This window comes from Podarcis tiliguerta, assembly GCF_965153285.1.
Source record: "Podarcis tiliguerta genome assembly, chromosome: 4".
NCBI lineage: Eukaryota > Metazoa > Chordata > Lepidosauria > Squamata > Lacertidae > Podarcis > Podarcis tiliguerta.
The window spans coordinates 72,487,897-72,501,077 of record NC_139537.1 but is presented as its reverse complement, the minus strand read 5'-3'; the positions used below and the strand labels follow the sequence as shown (position 1 = coordinate 72,501,077).

General features: G+C 43.9%; 1 protein-coding gene across 5 annotated transcripts in view; it reads left to right on the top strand.

The window, feature by feature from the left end:
- The window catches only part of RFX8 (regulatory factor X8), a 35,342-nt gene that overhangs the window by 19,005 nt on the left and 3,156 nt on the right, over nucleotides 1-13,181 (top strand). For all 5 annotated transcript variants that reach the window (XM_083437886.1, XM_083437885.1, XM_083437888.1 and 2 more), the window contains 9 exons: nucleotides 2,999-3,062; nucleotides 4,050-4,142; nucleotides 4,537-4,614; nucleotides 6,081-6,194; nucleotides 7,594-7,744; nucleotides 7,894-7,952; nucleotides 8,792-8,948; nucleotides 10,445-10,539; nucleotides 11,468-11,582. In XM_083437886.1, the coding sequence (XP_083294012.1) occupies nucleotides 2,999-3,062; nucleotides 4,050-4,142; nucleotides 4,537-4,614; nucleotides 6,081-6,194; nucleotides 7,594-7,744; nucleotides 7,894-7,952; nucleotides 8,792-8,948; nucleotides 10,445-10,539; nucleotides 11,468-11,582 (926 nt within the window). The remainder of the gene's footprint in view (nucleotides 1-2,998; nucleotides 3,063-4,049; nucleotides 4,143-4,536; nucleotides 4,615-6,080; nucleotides 6,195-7,593; nucleotides 7,745-7,893; nucleotides 7,953-8,791; nucleotides 8,949-10,444; nucleotides 10,540-11,467; nucleotides 11,583-13,181) is intronic.

Here is a 13,181-nt window from a genome sequence, read left to right as displayed (position 1 = left end):
ACACAAATTTCCTCACACAAGGCAGCAGGGAGAGGCCATTGCAGGGTGATCACTGGGCTCAGAGGGCATGCTCTCTGTGAGCCCTGCTCCCTCATCCCTGCTTGTAAAAGCGTGATCTTTTTTCGATCTCTTTAGTTCTCTCATTCGACTCAGACTGTAAGCGCTCTGAGGCCAAAAAAATGGTTTGTTTTTCAGTTCTCTAGGATATTCTGAGCACCGTCGGGATGGATGTTTGCTAGTGTTCTGGGACTACATATGGCAAGCTTCAAGCAGGTGCTCATTTTTAGGGTGCTGACATCACCAAACAGAGGGATGAGTTCTCCTGCTTCCCTGTTTCTAGGCAGCAGCTGCAGCCACAAGACCATGTGTACAGCTCAATTGGCTCTTGAGGAGGAGCAGGATGGCAGCCTGAGAGCTGACAGCTATGCCAGCCAGCCTATTGAGAGAGAGCACCATCCATGCGTGTTGCTATAGTAGCAACAGTCGATTGGGCGGAGTGCTCTTCCCAGAGAAGCAGGGGCTGGGAATTCTCAGGAAATGTATTACTACACTCCCGGCAGATTATCCTAGACTTCAAGTCGAGCTGCTCCAAGGCCTTGTTAAAAAGAAAGGAAGCAAAGTCCCAGTCTTGAAAACCTGGTTTTTCAAGAAGTGTTGCCCACAAACCAACTTATACCCAGCTTGCCAGGTGTGCCAACTTGAATAAAATTGGGGGGGGGCAGGTAAACCCCACCTTACGTAATGGATCACAAGATGCGGCACACACACACCATTTGAATGTCAATGCCTATCAACTTGGCCTCTCATATATTTTATTGAGGGAGTCCGAAGGAACCTCGGCCCCTGTGTTGGCTCCTCTGCAGCTTGTACAACCTATTTTTCTAGAACAAGAGGTGCCAGAACTGACCATGAACAACTTCCTTGATCTCATATAATGGCAATGGCGCCCACCTGAGAGGTGCCAGAACTGAATTCTGGTGAGCTCTGGCTGCAAAAAAAAAGCCGTGCTATTGTCCACCAAGCTGAATGCAGCCTGCTGGTTATATATGGCACCCCAATGGAAGCTGCTGTTTGCTGGCACTGCAAAAACAGGATGGTGGTTAAAAACTTGGCAGGCTATAATAGAGGAGTACTGGAGTGCCTTTGTCACCAGTTGTGCAGGCCTTCTTTAATTTGATTACGGCCAAATTTGTTTTCTTTTTTTGTTTATTGCTTAAATAATTCTTGCTGCATTGAAAACTACTAGGGGGCCAAGCATAAATCTTAACAGCTCTGGCATTTGCCGCCCTTTAGAACTGCGCCCTCAAGTTCTTAGAAGTTCACAGTAAGCCAGGGATCAGAAACCTGTGACCCTTGAGCTGTGCTTAGAGTCCCAACTCCCATCAGCCCCAAACAAGATGGCTTCTTAATGGTCAGGGATGACGGGAATTGTAGTAGCAAGCCAAAAAAGCTTGTGCGCTCCCAACGTTTCACCATATAAATACATACATACATACATACACACAAACACACATGTTTGTGTCTGTTTTCATAACATGGATCATGCACTTCCACTGTGCATTTCTACATGTTGCAGCAACATTCGTTTGATCTGTAGCGGTCCCCTGCTCTGCTAGCTTAAAAGCCAAGTGGGCGACTTTTCTTTTTATTAATGTCGAACAACAAAACCATAACCCTTGTGCTACAATGCTAACTTGCTTCGGGAGCTGTGGTGTGTGAAATGGTAGACTGCGTTTAGTGCCATGGTATCCAACTAAACAGTTCTGCTAGCACAAACACTTTGGGTTGTACAGTGACACTCACTCTCATCTCTCTGTGTGCCTCCATGTACCCCCTAAGTAAATTCTGGACGTTCCCCCAATTCAGACATAGGGGACACATGAGGAGAAGAGAGGGAGGTAAAGTTCCGTTGCTCAGTCCCAAGTCTTTATGTTACTGGAACTGTTTGGTTGGCTGTCACCCTGTGCTTATGTCATTTATATGAATGTGCTCCAGACAAGATGGAACCACCATCCCACAGAGCTTTGAGTTATAAATAACTGAATCCTGAAGGATGACAGCTCTAGCACTCTAACAAAATGTTAACAAGGCGTTTCCCCAAAGGCAAAAATAGGAAGAGGATTTATCGTTTGATAGGAACTAGAAAACAGAGGCTGTCCCTGGTCAGTAGGGGCCAAGGTTGACCTAGCAAAATCCATGCACGAAGCTCAGAGGGTAGGTGCCACCACTTCTGTGGTGCTTTTTAGATGCTTTAAATTGTTTTAAAGTATTTTAAAATATGTCTTTATTTCATTTTTAATTGCCTTGTTTTATCGGGGATAATAATAATAATTTATTATTTATACCCCGCCCATCTGGCTGGGTTTCCCCGGGGATGTGTTTGCCATGTGGGGAAGAACAGCAAAGCATAAATTTAATAGACAATAAATGAAATAATATGTCAGCAGCAAGCTCTTGAATCTGGTGAGCTAGCAAAGAGGCAGCCAGTGCAGTTCTTTCTGCATGGATGAAATAGCTAAGTGCTCCTCTCAGCATCCTAGCTGCCGAATTCTGCCCTAGTTGCAGCTTCTTGACCAGGTGCAAAGGCAGCCCCACAGACAGTACATGCCAGCCATCTAATTGTGAGGTTGCCAGTGGCTAAGCTACCCATGTTAAGGAAAGAACATAGCTGTCATACCAGCTGAAGATGGTAATAGGCACTCCTTGCCACTAAGATGTCCTTGGCCTCTAGTGGCAAAGATGGTTCCACGAGCACCTTCTGAATTTTGTACCTGTTCCTTCAGAAGGAGTGCAACCCTGCCCAAAACATGCAAACGACCTAATTCCTGAACCCAGGAATCACTTGCTGCCAAGCATTCAGAGAGACTGTTAGCCCATCATAACACCCGGGCATTGGTTCATACACTTGCAACCTCTCCTGATTCAGACATTGCAGAGAAATAGTTAACCAAACAGAGCTATTTCAAAGTAGGTTTTGTTGTTGTCTATCCTACCACAGTGGGGAGGTTTGCAGTTTTGAGAATGCGGCAAGTTATCAGAGCAGTGGCTGCAGAAAAGAGACAGTGAGTATTTGTTCAAAGCAGATTTAATACGAGGTGGCTACGAGCCAAGGACTGTTAAAACATCCGTCTGTGATGGATCAGTGAAATGCAACCTGCCGAGAACGCTTTTTAAAAAAGCATTTTTCTTCCTGGCTATGATTCTGCTGTAGGAAGTTGGCAGGAGCCGTGGCACTGAATCAGTAAGCGCATAATTAAATCCTGTATGCGAGAGACTTTTAAGTGTGGTGACCCATTTCTTTGCTTGCTTCCTGGAAGGATCATTATTGCACCTCAGTCCATGTACTCTGCTGTGTTAGTCGATCTCAGGGGAGATTCTGCTGCTACCTTTAAGTACACAGCTGCATCACTTGTGAAACATAGACCCATAGAATCATAGAACCAAATACAAGAGAACCAAATACCTTTTTAAAGGTGAAGTCAGGCGTAACAATCTTAGAGCTGTAGGTTCACTCTGAAACCGCCTCTTCTGTTTTCAGTCTAGTTGTCTCTTTTCCACTCCATGGTGGAATTCGGGGTGATAGATTTGCAAGTTTGAAACAGAAGCTGGCTATGCGCAGTGCTGATTGACTGCCCCACATCATGTTCCCAAGAAAGCTTTCTGTTCGAGCCCTGGAGCAGTTTAGCAAAGGAACAAGCAGGAGCTAGCCATACATGGGTGTGCACTGCGCAACTGACAGTGATGCCCGTGTGTTTTGTGTAAGAGTACCAAACCAAGTGTGAGAATCCTTTGATCAGGCTAATGGGAATCCGAGTTGGATTACTGGATAGGAGTGGCTCTGGAAATACTCTGTAAAAGCACAATGACAGTCCAATCCACCCAAAAAATCCTTCATGTCAAGTTTGCCCCCAGATCGATGTGGATGTTGCAAATACACACCAATGCCAAAGGACCCCACTCTGTTATTTCCCAATGTTGTGCCACCCAGTAGTAATAAACATAGTTGTAAGTGTGTGTTGTAAACTTAATAAACTGTTGTTGTTTTGCAGAAGGACCAAGAAGCAGTTGGATATCCACTCCCTGAATTTAGGAGATTTTCTTCATGGGAGCAGGAGCTAGAAAAGAAATATTCCTGTAGAATGGTATGTTTGATAGCATAACAACCCTTCCAGAGCTGAGATCAAATCAAGTGATGAGACCCTGTTGTGGCTACTGCCACCAAGGACAGCAAGGTTGTAAGAAGCAGTGACTTCTTGGTGGTAGCCCCCATATTGTGGAAATTATCCCAAAGGGAAACCTACACCCTTGTCCCTTTAAGGTTGACAAGTAAGATCTTCTATTTTTATTATCCCAAACCTCTGAGTTGCAATAGTCCGCTTCTGATTATTGAATAGATTTTTGTATGATAGGGTTGACCCGTTTGGGTCTGTTTTGGTTGTAGATTGTTGCATGGTGCATTGAGGACTGAATAAATGGAGCAATTATGAATTCTTGACCACGGTGCTTTCATGTTGCCTCGTTTTGTATATATTCCAGGTTTCTTTATTTGCTGATGCATATTGCACCCACTGCCAGGAAGTGTTGCAGAATGTAAAAAACAAGGATCTTGACCAGGTAGGTGTGATGTTTGTGTTAGGTCTCTGCGTAAGCCTTCCTTCAGATCAGCCCATTCCATGTTTATTTGATAGGAAGTTCCACATAATTTCTCTGGCTGTATTTAGGCCAAAGGTGATGTGAGGTTAAAGATGTCATTGCCCTTGCCATATAGTTTTGTTTTAGTTTTTAAAATGCAAATATCAGATGATGAGAGAGGCTGGTAATTATTAGGATTGCAGGAGGCAGGAATTCAACTCTTTCTTTCCGTGCTGTGGTCCTGAAGAAAACACCTCCTCTGAAAGAGGCTTGGGCCACTCTGGCTACTGTGGGAGCAGAATGCTGGAATAGGTGGGTCTTTGGTCGGATCCAGTAGGGCTCTCATGTTCTTAAGATGCTATTTGCTTTGGGGGGGGGGGGATGCCTTTACTCCCAAGGAAACATGCATATATATAAGATTGTAGCCATTAATGGAATTTCCTCCTTCCTGTAAATCTCATTACTCCAACTACTTTATCCTAAATCTGTGCTTGATTATGATGATATACAGGCAGGCAAAATGAACAGTCCCGTAACCTCTGTTTTTTCTAGATTTCATTGCTAATATTACACGGCTTTAGACACTAGAGACTTTTATTTTGCCTCCTTTTTGGAAACAATGGGGATCACTACCAATATTTTACTTCCATCGTCCAGGCCAGCATTTCCCAACCTTGGGCCTCCAGCTGTTTTTGGACTAAGGTAAAGGTAAAGGTACCCCTGCCCGTACGGGCCAGTCTTGACAGACTCTAGGGTTGTGCGCCCATCTCACTCAAAGAGGCCGGAGGCCAGCGCTGTCCGAAGACACTTCCGGGTCACGTGGCCAGCGTGACATCGCTGCTCTGGCGAGCCAGAGCCGCACACGGAAACGCCGTTTACCTTCCCGCTAGTAAGCGGTCCCTATTTATCTACTTGCACTCAGGGGTGCTTTCGAACTGCTAGGTTGGCAGGCGCTGGGACCGAGCAACGGGAGCGCACCCCGCCGCGGGGATTCGAACCGCCGACCTTTCGATCGGCAAGCCCTAGGCACTGAGGCTTTAACCCACAGCGCCACCCGCGTCCCCTGTTTTGGACTACAACTCCCATAATCCTCAGCTAGCAAGACCAGTGGTCAGGGATGATGGGAATTGTAGTTCGAAAACAGCTGGAGGCCCAAGGTTGGGAAACACTGGTCTAGGCCAGTTGGATTTATTTTTTTTAAGCCAAACATGAGTAGAGCAAGTTTTCTTCTACCCCCCCCCCCCAGCCCACCACCATTATGTGGAGATGCATGTTCAGGAGCAGTGTAGCCGTTGCATTAGGGGAAGGAAGCATTCCAGGGGATTCCCAACATCTGGGAAGGGGCACATGGTGGGTTCTGGGCTGAGCAAATGTCCTGAATCTTCTTTTCCCGACAATAAATGACTTCGATGTTGCAGTGAAAATTCATCAAGTATGTGCTCCTTTAGGTGGAAGAGCTCTTCACTTCTTTCTGGAAGTCTCTGAAGCCTGACGCAATAATGTTCATGTCCCAGGCAGATGTTTGCCAGCTGTTTCAATGCTACGACAGGCAGCTCTTCCAGGTACCACTTTTCATATATTAGACCAGAGGTTCCCAAACTTTGAGTCAGACCTTCTTTGGGAGAAGTGGGGCAAAAGTGTGCAGATAAAAGCGAAGTTCTTCAACCAGGTGGGCATTTCCTTGCTTCTGCAGCTAATACATGTATGGCTTGAATGACAGAGAAACCTTGTATGTTCATACAGGATTTGTGGGGATGGCTGCATTCCTAGTCCTTCATCATCTCAACCTCACTTGAGGAGAAAGAAACCCCAGAAGGGCTGCTCTCGTATTCCAATGACTGGTGCTCATTTGTGATTTTCAGAAAGTGGTGTACATGGTTTTCCGCCCCATTTCAACCTCACAACAACCCTGTGAGGTAGGTTAGGCTAAGAACAGACAGTGAGTGGCCTGAGGTCACCCAGTGAGCTTCATGGGTGAGTGGAAATTTGAATCCTGGCCTCCCAGGACCTAGTCCAGCACCCTAACCACGAAGCCACACTGGCACTGAGATTTTCTGAGGAGATCTTATGAGGAGACCTTATTATGAGCCCCTTTGCTGCTTAGTGTGGCCATGTGTCCTATTTTACAGTGTAGAGTTTGAAGGAGTCCTCTACTTGAAAGCTCCTGCAAGCAGTTTCAGGTTTAACATCCAGGGCTCTGTAGTTGCCCATAATCAGTTAGCACCAAGACAGCTGACTATAGAGGCACGCAGGTTACCTAATCACTGCCTTCTCCATCATGGTGAGATATGTTACTTGCATTTCTATTTAAATTGTAGTCATAATTTCTAATTTTGCATCTGTACATATAAATTTGTAAGTGCAAACTTTATTCAGCTGCTTGTTGCCTTCTATATCCTTATGAAAATTCATCAGCATTTTAGTGAGAATTTCTCCTAATGACTAACACACATATTTTTGTATGTTATTGAACAATATGCGTTTTGTAGGTTATTTTCACTAACATCTTTATTTCTAATACATGCATACATATTTTTGGTAAACATTGTGTGGTTGGAGAACTTCATTGCAAAATTCAGGTAAGTGCAGATTTCAAAGGAAAGATGTGGGTTGGTTTGCATATTGTTTCAGAAGGTACTGATTTGATAGATTCAGCTTTAAATGCAAAATGGATTCTCGTCCAACCCTAGTTACAGCAAGAAACCACGCTTCTCCAGGTTTGTAATGCAGAACTGTTTGTAATGTAATGTGGAATTGTGGCTTCTTGCACACCTAATCTTGTAAACCTAAACCATGGTTTAAGTAATTGTCTGAACTGGGTCGCTGTACTTAATCCTCAAGAGGAAAGTAATTCCTAGTCACTTCAGTGGTTTGGAACAATCTGTTGGGAAATACAGTAATCTGTTTTCATGTTGTGTTCATTGCATTTGCCTTTGGGTAAGAACTATCCAATACTTTTAGGAAATGGAGAAGATTCTGCTTCATGATTTTCTGGAAGACGTCTCTATACAGTACCTCAAACTGGTCAGATTATTCAGCAAAAATATTAAAAGCTGGCTGCTTGCAACTATGGAAGACCTCCCACCGTTGTTGGGCGCCTCTAAAATCAAAGGTATGTTCAAGTATTGTGAACTTGAAAAGCAGGGTCAATATTCATAGATACGAGCTACTCAAACTGTTTAGTAATGCAGGCTGTAACACAAGTCATTTAGAATTAAGTGGTGGTGAATCGTGATCATTTGTTTCTTGCTTTCCTCTCAGAGGTGACCTTGTTTATAAAAAGACTTCGGAGGAAGACTTACCTTGCTAACATGGCAAAGGTATGTATCCCAAAGGTGAAAGCTGAAGTCAGTTGCAATGAATTAATTGACAAAAACGTTCTGTAGGATGGATCAGTCACAGGCCTATGTTTACAGTTGTGTTGCTGGACATAGTGCAGTTATGAGATGCTGCCTCCTTCTGGACAGAATGTGGAATGGGTGGAGGACTTGGGCAGGTTGGTGGGGAAAGTAAGCTGTACTGTAGAGGTATGGGGCAGTACAAAAATCATTTCCCCTGTGTTCATTGCTGAGTACCAAAGTGAAATATACTCGGAGTCGAGTGTAGATTTCATGCTCTTTATTCAGTAGTGAGGAATGCAAGTTCCCCCGAAATGTCTGCTTTATATACATTATTTATACAATTGGCCCCACATGATTGGCTAATTCCGGCATTCTCCTGTAGGCCAATCAGGTTGCAGATTAACTTCCACCTGGAGTTGGATTGGGTGGCTCCTGTAGACCAATCAGACTGCTGCATTATAGATCCTATTGTTCTAGGACCAATCAGACTGCTGCATTTTGGATCCTATTCTACTCAGTACATAACACAAAGCATCATCACCGCTGCCACCGTAGAACCCCTCCAAGCCCTAATTCTGGTTCAATGCTAATGATAATAATAACTATATTACCAGTTATTAATTGATCGTGATAATAGTGATGATATTGTATGTTATGAGGAGGTGAGAGGGATCATCAGCAATCTGATAAACCTGGGTTGTATCCAGTGTTAGCTGTATACTGAGATTAAACCCTTTGAAAGTGAGTGGGGTTATTGGTTTTGCTTTTGCTTTTCCCAAGACATAAATGACGTGCACTTTTTCTCTCTTGATTTACAGACCATGAGAATAGTCTTGAACAACAGCAGGAGGGTCAATGTTTTGAAATCGGACATGAACGCAATCATTACTCAGGGGTTTTCGGACATTCCTGGAAGCTCGCTGCAAATTGCATTTAGAAATGTGGATGAAATTGAAAGTGGCACAGAGCTGAAATGTAGCAGCACAGGCTCTTACTAGTTTCCTATTTGATGGAGTACTTTGTTCACTTTTTCTGCTAGAATTTGATAGAGAACCTCTCCCTCTTTCCTTGATACAAAATGTTTTCCTTATGTGGATATCACATGAGGATTATTTCACAGTTTGTTCTTAGTTTCAAATGTGGATGTCCTTCTTCCAAATTCTTTTGTAACATTTGGTTTGGTTTGGACCTCTTGTTGAAGTTTTATATGACTAATAAGGTTTCTCCTCATATTAATTAGAGTGGGCATGGCTGTGATGAAAGGAAGTTAGCACTTGGGAGAGCTTCCTCTGCAAATTAGGGCAATTTGCATCAGAAAGCTTTCAGTTTGCTCTGGAAAGTTTTCTCATGCCCTAGAAAGTGCTCTTGTCCATTTTACCTGTATTTAGTGATTTTTTAAAAAACTGACAAGCTTACTCTAATACAGTGGTGCCCCGCAAGATGAATGCCTTGCAAGACGGAAAACCTGCTAGACGAAAGGGTTTTCCGTTTTGGAGGTGCTTCGCAGGACGAATTTCTCTATGGGCTTGCTTCGCAAGACGAAAATGTCTTGCGATTCCTGGGGGGGGGGTTGCTCCCCACCCCCTTTTTCTAAGGCACTAAGCTGCTAATAGCGTTTTAGCAGCTAATCCGCTAATCCCTTAAGCCTTTAATAGCCGCTAATAGCCGCTAAACCGCTAATAGCGCTAATCCGCTAATGGGCTTGCTTCGCAAGACGAAAAAACCGCTAGACGAAGAGACTCACGGAACGGATTCTTTTCGTCTTGCAAGGCACCACTGTACTGTGTTTGCCTTTGACGTTCTTACTAAGGAACTGGCGAAACAGGAAAACTTTCATGCCACATCACTGTTGAAATTATATGTTGCTACTTGAACTAACACCCTTTGTTGTACACTAATATCAGAAGACCTAATTGATCAAAGTAGATAATATTCATGGCAAAGCTTCTTGCTTGTATGTGAATGGGGAAGTCATAATTTTATCAATGGACACAAGGCATGTGTGTCTTGAACAACCTTAGTACAGAGATGCAGTCCTACACATCAAAGTATCATATGATGCAATCCTTTCATGGTTTCCCTGCCTTATATTTTCATGTGACAACAACAGTTGACATGGTCCAGCCCAAGCTGGATTCAGAAGGAACACTAAGTTGATTCTTAATCTCATTCAAATGAATTGAACATAAAAAATGTTGAATTTTGGCTGCTCTGTGCACAGTATTTTCCACATATAAGAACAAGCACAGATTGATTGACTAAAGCCCTAGCTCTCCGCAGAGGTTGCAGTGAAGTTTGGAATCAATAGGCTATAAAAACAAGATCCTATTTAACTAGAAGCGAATAAGAAAACATATTGTCTTCATATAGTTGTTTTTAATATGTTTTGTCTCTGTTAAGTATAAAGAGATTTAAACTAAGGAACAGCCTTGAGCCATCTATGAGCCAGTGCATATTCACTTGTTTTATAGGCTTGAATAATCTGATGTCTTCACTGGACACTTCGACAGATATTAGGGTTTTGCTAAATTGTTTGTCCTCGGACCTTGAGGCTTTCGTGATTCAGGTACAAAATTAGGCGGTCTTAGAGATACTGTGTTTATTTCATGAGAGAGACGGTGATGCTCCTGAAATGAAGCTGGTGTGTGTGCATTGATATGAGAAAAAGGTGAAGGAGGGAGAATAGGGTGACCCTGCTCACTACCAGCTCTGGACTTGTCCACTTTGCCATCCTCCCAGTGTCAGTTTGGCTCTGCCCACTGCAGGCATGAGGTCCCTGGCAAGTTGATTAGCAGAAATATAGCCCTTGGTCTGGAGAAGGTCAACCCATCCCCACTGCATACTTTGTACAATGACCCATACACACACACACTCATATGTATATATATGAGAAGTTTCTACACTAGTTGAAAGTAGTTGAACTGAAATATTTGTGTGCTTGGAGTGTGGGTGAGGATCAATGCTAAAAGAGAGGGACGTTTCAGTATGATCTCAAACACATAAATGCAGTGTCTGGAGAAGTGTGCATGCACACAAAAGCTCACACCAATAACAAACTTAGTTGGTCTCTAAGGTTCTACTGGAAGGAATCTTTTAATTTTGTTTTGACTAGGACAGACCAACACGGCTACCTACCTGTAACATAAACATAAATGCAGGCATACGTTCAACCTTGTTCCCAAAGTCTCATTCACTAAAGCAGCTCCTATTTCTTTATAAGCACATCCTGATGGTATGCCAGAAACCACTAGACAGCTGTCCCATGTCTGAAGAAATTTATCCATAGTGGAAGAAAAGTACTACATTTATATCCCAACTTTCTTCCACCGTGGATCTTGGGGCAGAGTTTCCAAACTCCTAATCATATCAAAAATGAGCTCACTGGAGTTTAGTGGGACTTAACTCTCAGGGAGGCTGGTACAGGTTTGAAGCATTTGTCTATGCAGTCTTTGGGGCCATGTTACAATGAAATGTCTTTGTGTGACTCTTTGCAGCCAAGCAAGAATCAAGAAGAGTTCAGAAAGCTCGCTGCTAATTTCCAGCTGAGGTGGAATTTCCTCTTGACGTCTGTCAGCAGGGCAATGACCCTCTGCCACACTGAGAGCTTTGGTCAGTGATGTCCTGCGATGGTCTTTTGTAGGTCGTATTCTGCTGTGAAACATATTTGGTGGTCAAGAACTTGGGATCTTGAACAAGGAGCCTTATGCCATGAGGGCGGGACTCTTATCTAATGAGCCACCTGCCTCAGTGTGTGCTTATGACTTGTGCGCTTGAGGCCCACGATGGAAGAGGAGTCTGCTTTCAGGTGGGGAGGGGGCCTTCATATTGCAAAAGGGCTGTGGAGATATTGCAAACAGATTGTTGAGGGTTTTTTGGGGGGGGCGATTGGATTTCCTCCAGAAAGTGTAAATCCAGATTAAATGAGGAGGGTTGGCATTTGGATGGCAGCTATGTCACGTAGAAGCTTAAAAAAAAAGCTTGCATGCATCGTAAGCATGGATCCCACAACAAATATCCCCTCTTTGTTCCATGCAATTAAGAACAATATGGATTGCTCAGAGTCAGGCATGGCATAAATCAGCCTGCCATACTTAGAACCTCAATTTCTGCCCTTAATGCTGGCCCTACTACCAGTAGTAGCCCTTCCCATCCTTCTCAGACATTGTGTTGGCAGCAGTGATACTTGTTTGTTGCTGGCCTGGGCAACCAGTGTGGTGTAGTGGTTAAGAGCAGTGGACTCGTAATCTGGGGAACCGGGTTCACGTCTCCGCTCCTCCACATGCAGCTGCTGGGTGACCTTGGGCTAGTCACACTTCTCTGAAGTCTCTCAGCCTCACTCACCTCACAGAGTGTTTGTTGTGGGGGAGGAAGGGAAAGGAGAATGTTAGCCGCTTTGAGACTCCTTCGGGTAGTGATAAAGCGGGATATCAAATCCAAACTCTTCCTCTTCTTCGTCTTCCTGCCTAACCACGTTTCCCCAAAAGTAAAATAGATGCATTGTTGGGAAAGTCTAGTAACTGAACAAAGAGAGGCAGGCAACCCAGGCCATTTAATCCAGCAGGCGTTGTACATTGCTCTGTGCATATGACGGATGGTGCACATATTGTAAATGCCTGAAAGACCACCTGCTTCCCTACAGACCCTTTTGGGTGCCAAGACTGGCAGAGGGGGTAGCTCCTTTGCCCTCAGAAGCTTGGGGTGGCAGCCTCTAAGTTGTGGGAATTCTTCCCCACAGAGGTGTGCCTGGCATCTTCATTATGCAACTTTCTGTGAAGGCTGAAGATGTACCTCTTGTGAACTTCCAGATGTTGTTGGACTCCCAAGTCCCGTCCCTGGCTATTAGCCATGCTGACTGGGGCTGCTGAGAGTTGATGTTCAACTATGTACATCTGGAGGGCGTCAGATTCCACATTCTTGTTGTAAACAGTAAGGCAAAAGGGAAATGAAATGCAGGAAGTACAGACAGTGATAGCTGTGTTACAGACAGTGACCACAAAACAGCTTTGATGGTAACGCATTCTGGTACTGGTAAGCTGATTGACACATATAGTGTGATTCAAAAACAAAACAAAGCACTTGATAAAAGATACAGATTTCGAATATTTTAAAGAAGACTGGAAACCATTCCTAGTCTATATGTAAAATTATTTCCCGTATACGAAGACCACAGCGGGGTTTGAAGTGTAAGAAAACAGCAGAATACATTAA